The following is an 11,272-nucleotide window of genomic DNA, read 5'->3' as shown; positions in this document are numbered from 1 at the left end:
TAGTATACAAATATATAATACTACTCGACCTAAAACATTGTAGTTACCGTTCTTAAAATAAAAGAGTTATAGATGTAATAATGATGTACCAAGTTTTATTGCTTTATTCGTTCAGAAATTACGAAGCCCTGTGCGGGACTTTTTAACACCCTGTATAAATTATATACCGGTATTGAATTTGAATATTGCTTTTGCTCAAAACACCAAATATATTAAAAATGTAAATATGTGTAAAAATATATTAAGTCCTGTAGCATATAAACTTATATGCCAGCCGCTTATTTAATTTTATCCTAAATAAAGTGTTTTAACTTCTGTACATTAAATGTAACCATTTTCAATGTGGACTATAACATTTTTCTCATTTCGAATAGAGTTGTGGAAATAAGACTGTATGTTATTATCGGTGGTTAGAGTATTACTAATACAAATGTGAGCGGGGTATTTTGCAAAGAGAAATAAATAATGACACGTTTGTGCTCTCAACAAAGAAACCACAAGTATATATTCGATGATTTACAATTGTAACTAAGAAGTCAAATCGAGTTTTGTTAAGAGGATTCGGAAGGTATAGGAAAATATATGAACGACAACAGCTAAATCTCACCTAACTGATCTCAACGAACATGATACTGGACACAGGAACAGCACAATTCAGCTTCATGCTTAGTCACAGTCTTTCCGAAGAGGATTGCATCTTTAATTTCTTTATATCATTAAATTATTTGTTTATATTATTATTTTTACTTTTTATCATAAATGACTCGGTATTATTTTTTATATACTATTAAGTATTAAGTATTAAGTTAAGTACTATTACTTAATAATATGTACTAAATTATATTTTACAACAAAATATGATAAAGTATTAACAATTTGTGTTGTTATAAAAGTTTATTGTACAGACTTTAAATGAACCAAGAAATAACAAACCAATTCATAGGCTCATAGATTCTCATACTCAAATATTCACTACCCTTATGTTACAGTGTTATTGTAGCTTATTTTACAATTAAACTAAATATGTGTTTCTATAGCACGTGTTAAAATGTGGTGAAAATTGTTCTTAGTTTGCTTACAAATAATTTTATCCACTTCCTCGTTGCCATTCTGTTACCCATAAGACTAATGTAAACCTGTTCGCTAACGCTCAGTCAAATCAACCAATATCGACCTCGGTTTTGCCTATATATAAATGGTGCTCCATGCAAAATTTCAAGTCTAGATCAGTTGTCTGTGCCGACAGATACATAGCTTCGGCTTCGATCAGCTAATTACTTTGTACAATCGATGTTTCTATAAAATATATTCAGTTATTATTATAAAAATTTGATTTTAAATCAAATAGAAGATATGAAATATGGTATATACAGGCAGACCGATGAACTGGAAGACAATGTATTAGACAGAAATTATTTTTTCACTTCGCTAACGGTCAGCTAATAACTACAAGCAGTGAAAAGTGACGTTTCAAAAATTCCCTGATGAGAATTTAAAAATATTGTAGAGGTAAGCTGAGAAAATGTATTACTCGTTCTGTGTATAAAAGCTAGGCTTAACTTTATATATGGCTATTAATTACTCGACAAGATGCCCGTATAGATGAGTTTTAAGAGGCTAAATCTAAGTTGAAGTAATATTACAAGTGGTTCCAGCTCGTAAGGAAGCAGAGAATGGTGGCTTTTAGTCGGTAAGAGTCCTGCACGTCCTGAAGTATGGGATTCTGGGTGTCCATGAGGATTTCCCAACCCCTTGTGTTCAGGAAAAACGCTCTTTTTTGTCACGGCCAGGACTGAGGAACTCCGTCGGTGTGCCCATATGCAGCTGATAAAGCAATATCCGTGCACATTTTGAAAAAGTGTCAATATAAGTATTTAGCAAACCTGAAAAGCCTTATTATGTTTTTGCTTTTAACTAAGAGAAATGATTCCTACTATCTTCCATTACTAGTCTCAGGGATGTTTTGAGGTTTTCAAAAAGGAGATGACCCTTTATAACACCTCTAATGGGTTGATTTATTCTGCATTTTTCTCGTTGTTATCGTGGTTACCTAAAAAATCAACTTGATAATGCTCGCTAACGATCAGCCCACGGGATTTTTCAAATATACATAATTATTGAGCTAAATCTAATCTATCTATATAAAAGTAACTTTTATCAAAACTTAAGGCTAAGAGTCAATTCTTCCTCGAGACAGATAGACAGAAATGATTTTTTTCTAGCCCCTCTAATGGTAGGCTTTACTAACGCTAAGCCAATTAATCCTTACTTATTCCAAAAAAAATAGTTTAATACCTTGATATTTTTCAAAAATTAAAGTTCTTAATAAATTTAAGTTATTCGTTTTTTACTGTTATAAAAATCTGTGCTATCAAAAACCAATTCTTTAACCAATTTTTTTGAATCTTTATTCTAATTATGTGATCATTCCTTCGCAGATTTTTTTAACGCTCCATATGTCTATTCACTAAGCCGTCGTGTTATTTTATAAATAAAACTACCTGTTAAGTAACTTTTATCACAATTCAATTGTTCACTTTCATCACATAGTTCACACTGATAAAAACCTTGTTTTTATAAATGAAGGGGGTAATTTTAATAAAGTAACGTATAAAAGATGTATTCTCCTCTTCAGTTACACTGTAATTATCAGAGAGTACGGCCCAGTCGTTACAGTAAAGGGCGGGAGCCACCCTGATATCTTCCTCCCATTGTTACACAGTACACTCGTATGGCCGGAGATGCCCTTCGATACGTCGAGACTGTCACGGATGGTTCACCTTTGTCATTTCTGTCTGCCCTTTGTTCATCAGCATGCTGATGTCACGCTGTTCTGGTTATACAGTGAAAGCCCTCCACGACAAGCTATCATTAGTTGGGTTTGTAATCAACATATTGCAGTAGAATCCTGTAAACAACCTCTTGTGTACGGACCCTTTCTTATTGCTTTCTAATCTTCATCATATCACACCATGCGTAGTTCAGAGAATGTGAAGTCGGAAGCTGAATTATTAAAACCACGGTCAAAAAATACACTTGAAAACATTACAATCTCTAATTTATGAAGGACATATTTACAGCTATAACTACATTTAAATGCCATCGTTGACCAATTTGATTAGAATTGGATAGAAACGTTTCCATGTCAAACTGTGACGCTATTTTATGGTATAAGAGATTTCGCAAAATAGTACACAAAGGTTAATTTAAATAAAATTATTCTAAATAAAGCTTTTACAAATTATTTTTTAATTCTATATTTTGACACGAATTACGTTTTTCCAAATCATGAAAGTTAACTAAAGTAGTATTAGTAGGAATCATTATATACAAAAATAACAAAACACATTTAAAATTTAAATATTAATAATTTTATAACGTCAATTAAAGACATGTTATGTATTGAAAATTAAGGCAAACAAAACACTTTTTAAATTAGTAAAATTTCAGATAAGCGTTATTTAGAAATCTTTTTCATCAAAATAATGTTACAAAATGTTAAATTTGTTCAAATTGATAATCACGATGTGCATGCACTTCATGCTAAACTTCTACTTTTCTACTTTCATCTTCAAACTTTAGTTATCTTCTTCACATCAATTCATTTATTTCTTCATCGTTTTTTAATTTCTTAGAATCTTTATTTGTTTTGTTTAAACATTTTATATCAATATTTCTGTAAAATTACTAAAATTTTTAAATAACAATAAGCACATATTATCCAAATCAACTTGTAATGAATCAGTATTTTAAATGTGAATAAATAACCTACTTAGATAATTCTAATTACCATTAAAATTTCTTTATTTTCTTAAATTGTTAGAGATAGTTTATCTTTATTATATCTTAGCATTAACTCTTCTGAATGTACATAACACTACAAAGATCATATTACTTCTAAAATTGAAATATATTTGTAAAATTTGTCGCTACTTTCTGTTGGATCTCTTCAGACGAATGTGGACTACAGATTCTGGGGTTTAATTCTATGACAACGTCCCATTCCAGATGTTACATTAAGAGGAATTTTAAATGGATTTCAACTCAACAATCACATTGAATTAAAATTTTCAACCATAGCTACATTATTTGCAAAAAGCTCGGATGCTCCCCAGTGCTTAAGGTAATCTAAAATATCATAGTGCATATGATAAGACAATGAGAACACCTATATTCACCCTGATTGCACTATATTTTGTAGTCTCTGATGTCGTAACGCTGTGTTGAGCTAAAAAACATAAGTTATTTGAGTTTCTTCTTTAGCGACGTTCCTTGGATCTTTTCAGATTAATATGACTCCAGATTCCTGTAGTAGATTCTGTGGTAGCATCAGATTACAGACGCTATATTAAGAGGAACTTGAAGCTAAACCCTTTCGTAGTAATCAATGTCTTATACTGAATAGCAACAATGGTCACTTAGTGAACAGTTTCTAAAATAAACAATATGAATAAATCACTGTTAACATAAATTAAAGATGTCTTATATAAGAAAATACAACAGAGATATACAAATTTTGCAAAAAGATTAGCAAAATTAAAGCTATTGTCTAATATGTATTTCATTCAGCATTATACCGTTGCGAAGCAGAGGTTTTTCAGCTATTTACACATAATAAAAATAATAATATTGAACAACCCTTCCTGGCCATGGCGGTAGAGTTGTATTCTGTAGTGTGTACAATGTATAGTTATGAATGTCAATCTCTTTAATATTTTGTCATATATATTCTGGAGAACCCCTCTTGCAGGCCTTGACAATAATGTTGTATTGTGTAGTGTGTATAGTGTACAGTGAGGAGTGTCAAGCTCGTTATACATTAGCCTTGTATACTCTTAGGAACCCCTCTCAGCCTTGACACTAAGGTTTTATTCTGCTGTGTGTATAATGTACAGTGAGGAATGTCAAGCTCGTTATACATTAGCCTTGTATACTCTTAAGAACCCCTCTCAGCCTTGACACTAAGGTTTTTATTCTGCCGTGTGTATAATGCACGGTGAGGAGTGTCCTGTGTGTCACGTTAGCCTTGTATACTCTTAGGAACCCCTCTCAGCCTTGACACTAAGGTTTTATTCTGCTGTGTGTATAATGCACGGTGAGGAGTGTCCTGTGTGTCACGTTAGCCTTGTATACTCTTAGGAACCCCTCTCAGCCTTGACACTAAGGTTTTATTCTGCTGTGTGTATAATGCACGGTGAGGAGTGTCCTGTGTGTCACGTTAGCCTTGTATACTCTTAGGAACCCCTCTCAGCCTTGACACTAAGGTTTTATTCTGCTGTGTGTATAATGCACGGTGAGGAGTGTCCTGTGTGTCACGTTAGCCTTGTATACTCTTAGGAACCCCTCTCAGCCTTGACACTAAGGTTTTATTCTGCTGTGTGTATAATGCACGGTGAGGAGTGTCCTGTGTGTCACGTTAGCCTTGTATACTCTTAGGAACCCCTCTCAGCCTTGACACTAAGGTTTTATTCTTTAGTGTGTATAATGTACAGTGAGGAGTGTCAAGCTCGTTATACATTAGCCTTGTATACTCTTGGGAACCTCTCTCAGCCTTGACACTAAGGTTTTATTCTGCCGTGTGTATAATGTACAGTGAGGAGTGTCAAGCTCGTTATACATTAGCCTTGTATACTCTTAGGAACCCCTCTCAGCCTTGACACTAAGGTTTTATTCTGCTGTGTGTATAATGCACGGTGAGGAGTGTCCTGTGTGTCACGTTAGCCTTGTATACTCTTAGGAACCCCTCTCAGCCTTGACACTAAGGTTTTATTCTGCTGTGTGTATAATGCACGGTGAGGAGTGTCCTGTGTGTCTTACATTAGTCTTGTATACTCTTGGAAACCTCCTCCACCCTTAACGCTCCATCTTTCTATCACTCCCTCCTATTTCGACCCTTGAAACAATAGATCCACATTTGAAGAAACCCCAATAATATGACACCTGTTTCAGTCTTTAATATTATAATATGATGGAATGTGTTAATAGTTTTACAATTTTAGTAGTACGAATTAAAATGCAAATCATGATAGGGTTATCATGGCATCAGTGTATGTATAGTTAAACTCAAAATTAAGATTGCAACTTTAGTTTTATATTTCAAGATGGCAGCCACACATGTAATGTATCTTACTTTGTACTGAGTGAGACTGAGTTTTAATTTTATAACTGAATAATGACGATTGTTAGTATATAGTTCATTATCAAGCATTTTATCCGGACATGTTGAAAGAACTAGCCTAGTTATAGAAACACTTTCCTAATCTAATGTATGTTCTTTTTGTATTGTACGTTATATTGCATTCTAATTAAGTACCTCTATTTTTAAATTGCTAAATATTACTATCGTGGTAATAAATTATTAAACATTGCCTTTTGTTGACTTTAAAAATATATTTAAATGTTACAGAGTAATACGTGCCAGTAAATTATTTGTATAGTATTATTTTCAAATAATTGTTAATTAATCTTTTTATTTCTTGTCAGTGACATTTGAAAACTCAGTTTTATTCTTTACTATCAACGTAAACATTAGAGTTTTGTATAATTTGATCATTAAAGTGCCTAGTCTCAAAATTTACACTTCATATTACTTTTAATACCATATGCGGTTTCAAAAATTTCCCTTGCCCTCAATATGTTGTGACATTTTTCTGAAAAATTGTTTGATGCATTTCAAGCTAACATTTTATCCTCAAAATGGTGGAGGCTAGTTCAGAATATTAGCTACCTAATACATTAGGTACTTCTCAAATTAAAAGTATACAAAAACCAACGACACTAAAAGAGCTCTAATTTATACCATTCTTCTTTTTTATCAACGCCTTCAAGTCAACATTATTTTAGTATACTGTTGGGAACCCCTCCCAAACTTTATACTAAAGTTGTATTCTGTAGTGTGTATAATATACAGTGGTGAGTGTCCAACTTGTCATACTTCAGTCTTGTATACTCTGGGAAACCCAATATAAGGAACTTAAAAATGAGTTGGCACACTACGAGATTACGATTCAAACCCATTATTTATCCTTACAAACGCCCGATTTTGGAAAAGAGATAACATTTTGTTTACCTTCAATTTAGAAATCGTCACTGTAATTCCGTAAAATAAAATACTTTATTAAATTAACCTTTATTTAAATTAAATTAACTTATTCCCATTTATACATTGACAGGTATAAACCATAGGGTTATGTAAGTTGATCAATTTCAATTTTAATGAGGTGTAAAAAGTTTGTGTTCCATTTTTGAGTGCAATTTGTACGATAAATGCTGTTAATAATGGCGGTATAAAAACGCCTACACTTTGAGATCGTTCCTGAAGAGGGATTCCACACATGTTTTACATGGTTTCCCAGTTAGTGGTTCCCTCGACAGCTTACAGTGTAATATAAATACCGCTTTAATTAAACCTATTTGTAATATTTGAAATTTTAACATGCCATAACAATTGGAACAACAATAACAATTTGTGTTTGTGATATTAACCGGGGTTAGTTCAATACATACAGAATTCAAAATCTTATAATTTATGAAGGAGGAGGAGCTCTTCTTATTGGAATATCAATTTTCTATTATTTTTACAAAAGAAAACTTATACTGTATATTTAAAAGTTTGGAGAATAAAACAATAAAATTCGTTTTATTCAGAATAAAATTATTTGGCATGCTTTAATATTAATTAAAAACCAATTAACAAAACAACTTTTTTAATAATTTTTCATTAACATATCATCTAATTTTTGCTATCAGGCTTTCGTGGCCGATATAGTTAAAAGCATATATTTTTTGGTTGACACAACGTTCTATTATTGAAACACGATTACATACCTTGTAATATTCCTTGGAGGACCTTCTTCAGTCATCAGATAAAAGATCACTGTAATAAGGAAGAAGCATCACACTGACACATTGATAACAGTCTGTAATAAAGGAGCTACTTGAATAATAGTGGGGAGTGTTGATTATTTGACGTTATCTGAAACTGGCAATAATACTCATCTGACTGTACAGGAGAGTTTGGGGCCGTAGCTGTACCGTGGTTGGCTGAAGGCTAAAGCCAATTGCTGAAGCCAATGAACGTCTGTAAAAAAGGTTCGCCTCTGCATATATCGGCGTATTTCATAATCTGAAGAATGGACTGAACTTTAGAATTGTACATTGTGCATTGAATGTTATATCCATTTAGGCAACAACGATTTCAACAATAGTCAAATTCTATTCAAAACTTCATACACATTATTATAGTCTGCTCTGATATTGAACACTCGAACTAAAATTGTCTAATATGGTACTGTTAGTAGTTCAATTTGCTTTTTAACCAATGGAAACAATACTATTTGTTCTATATTCAAACACTTTGTCATTTGCAAGCTCAACTGCCCTTGACTTTCTACCATTATAAGTATACTAATGTTGACAAGGAGATTTTAAAGAAATATAGGGGTATAAGATAATGTAGTATTTACTTGCAAGCTGGACATCTATTTCAAATATTCATTAGTATGTGAAGCAGAATCCAATGAATACTTCAGTGCTGGGTAGACGAGACCGCAGTATGGAACTGTATCAGCACTACAAGATATGTGGTCACCATTCCAACAATCTGTGGAGACAGAAATTTATTTTAGTCTTTCAAAATCTCCTTGGACGAAACTATAACTACTAATTTACATTACAATAAGTAACACGTTTTACCGATGTTATCATTTCGTTGTTAATATGAAAATACCCTCTGGCAGAAAATCCTACGTGGCTGTTGGATAGTTGCACCAAAAAGATCTCCAACTGAAACAGTAAATCAATGAGATAGTCGCTAACAGGGCCTACACGCAGTCATGCATTTCAGACTGTATGTTATTGTGTGTTTGGGTTAGACAAAAGTCTATTTGAGTAAAATTATGTTTTACTGAATTAACTTATTACATTGTTATTGGCCTAATAAAACGTAACAATTGGACGACCATTGTAATGCAATATTACACTGTTAGTGAAATAGTAATGAATAAAGAGCTTTAAATATATATAAAATAAAATAGATTGGAAACATGTTTATTTTTTTAATTCGTCAAATTATTTTGTGCAGTGTTCTTTCTGTATAAAAGTTTTATTCGCAATCTACTAAATTAATAACCATATATCATTCAGTATTAATTCTTTTTAAGCAATCATCGTATATTATAAATTATGGATATAGTTGAAACAACATTTTTTAGAAATTAGAATTGTAATCGAAATGTAAGAAATAATCGTGAAAGAAAATAACTTCATCAATTAATAAATTATGAAGTTTATGAAAATATTTCATACTTTAATAAGTTATATCGTCCACTGTTCAGAATGTTGACTTGTATTAATTATATATCAGCCAAGCACGACACATATCCTCTCTTTAAATCACCTGTAGAGTCAGATGGTTATTATTGGAAGTTCCAGTTTATCATCTGTTTACCAAAATATATTCTGAGCGATTCAGAAATATTTTAAGAAATATGTTTTGTTATCATCTGGAAAGAACCTTAAAATGTTGGTAAATTTTTTAACGTGTTATTAGTACTGACGAGCTTTTACCAGGATAAATATTGAAATTTAAAAAAAATTGTTGAAATATCATAGTATAAACACCACCTAAAATTAGCCGTTATATGAGCCATATTCAACCAAAATTAGTAATTGTTCTATATGTGTTTAGAATAACATTTTCAGAATCAATTGCCTTATACGTGTGTCTTATACCTCTCTCGGTTTAGATCAATCCAGTTGCATTTCTTTTATTGCATTTTTATATTTATTCGTAAGGAAGTTTAACAAAAAGGAGTTTAATGTTTATTAATGAACGGTGATCGGTATCCTTTTTCAGTATTATTGCTCCATTTTGATTTTATTATATATTTTACACTTATTTGCTTACCTCCGAGTTAGATACGCGAAATACCACTGCAGAGTGATTCTAGAACAAATATCTCCAGGAGAAAATATAATACAAACAAAATAAAATCGTTTTTATAAAGTGTACAACCTTGCATCAAAAAGCACGATAGATAAATACTGTAATATAATTTAGTTTCTAGTTTATATTGTAAAAACATTTTAAGATTTTACCTGTCTCTTCAGTCTTGGGTCCAAGTCCAGGGTCATCATCTTGTAAATCATAGGAGCCAACTCTTCAGCCTACAATGTAGTCCTTTGGTAAGATGACTTGATGGTAAGCATTGCTTACTTCAGGTAAAACAATTGAAATTGATATACTAAAGAGCTTAAAACAAAAATATTTAATAATAAGTATCTTCGTACTAAAAATCTAGTATCGACAAGATATACCCTATACATATATATCTCCAAGGTAATCTCGCTGGTCATGATTTGATACAAATTAATAATCGTATATTATGATCGTATATAATGTTTGGGTAAAAAAGGTAATGCAATTAATTTTAGATAATATTTTTAAACGTTACTCACACTATAAAGCATTCTTTTAAAGGCTTAAAGGGGTTAGAGTTGAAGAATATATACAGAATTTAAAGAGCAACAATAAACTTACTATTACACTTATTATCAGAGTGACTTGGATTAAGATGTTTGGTATTCATGGAAGTCATCAATGAATCAAACTAATCGAAAGCACCATTTTTAGTCTTTTTACCTTAATGACTAGAAATGATATAATCATTATTTAAGTATGCAACGTTAATATTTATATATTTTACACTAGAACATATGACCTATAAACGATTTTGTATCATATACGAGTACAAGACTTGTATAAGAGGATTAAAAGACCAATTTATACAATTATGTATTGGGTTAGTACTTCCATCAAAACATCTCTAGTAACGGAGAGAAATTATTTCCAAAATATATATTTAATCATTAAAAATATTTCATGGATTTCGTCTACCTTTTATCTATTCCCTACTCTTTCACTTCAAGTTTTATATTATTATTGTAACCATTTACAACATTACCGATTTAGTGACCCGTGTGCTGGAGTGAGACAGAAGAATTAGGACCAAGAAGAATGCCAATGACCAAAGCCCATCGTTGACAATGAAAAATGATATCATGTTGTGCAACACGGTGGAAAAAGTAGAACAGGTTGATGGTCAGTTGGACGATCAAGGCGAGGATGGCAGCTATCATCTGGTCGCTAAAGAATATGTTTACTTGGTACGTGGCATCACACAGCAACCAGTAGGTGTTCATTAGATTCTTGATCGTCTCATATGGTGGTGTAGCAACTGTAACGTACAGAACATGTTTACATGGTACTGGC

At 31.9% G+C, this 11,272-nt stretch overlaps 1 protein-coding gene across 1 annotated transcript; it reads right to left on the bottom strand.

Moving 5' to 3' along the window:
- Positions 1-8,445: 8,445 nt before the first annotated feature.
- LOC124370935 (gustatory receptor for bitter taste 93a-like) lies at positions 8,446-11,063 on the bottom strand. Its single transcript, XM_046829243.1, has 4 exons — positions 10,965-11,063; positions 10,099-10,167; positions 8,695-8,784; positions 8,446-8,602 (listed from the first exon to the last, which is right to left on the bottom strand). Exons 1-4 carry the CDS (start codon positions 11,061-11,063, stop codon positions 8,528-8,530), a joined length of 333 nt encoding a protein of 110 aa, XP_046685199.1. The 3' UTR covers positions 8,446-8,527.
- Positions 11,064-11,272: the final 209 nt, after the last annotated feature.

Source organism: Homalodisca vitripennis, unplaced genomic scaffold, assembly GCF_021130785.1.
Source record: "Homalodisca vitripennis isolate AUS2020 unplaced genomic scaffold, UT_GWSS_2.1 ScUCBcl_696;HRSCAF=3254, whole genome shotgun sequence".
Classification (NCBI taxonomy): Eukaryota; Metazoa; Arthropoda; class Insecta; order Hemiptera; family Cicadellidae; genus Homalodisca; species Homalodisca vitripennis.
This window is presented reverse-complemented; position numbering and strand designations above follow the sequence as displayed.

Excerpts from the sequence above, each read along its gene's own strand:
- LOC124370935 (XM_046829243.1), bottom strand. The coding sequence starts at position 11,063 with ATGATATCATTTTTCATTGTCAACGATGGGCTTTGGTCATTGGCATTC. Across the intron at positions 10,168-10,964 it reads GCACACGGGTCACTAAATCG|GCTGAAGAGTTGGCTCCTAT; the intron begins GTAATGTTGTAA and ends ACTACATTGTAG. Across the intron at positions 8,785-10,098 it reads ACCCAAGACTGAAGAGACAG|TTGGAGATCTTTTTGGTGCA; the intron begins GTAAAATCTTAA and ends TTACTGTTTCAG.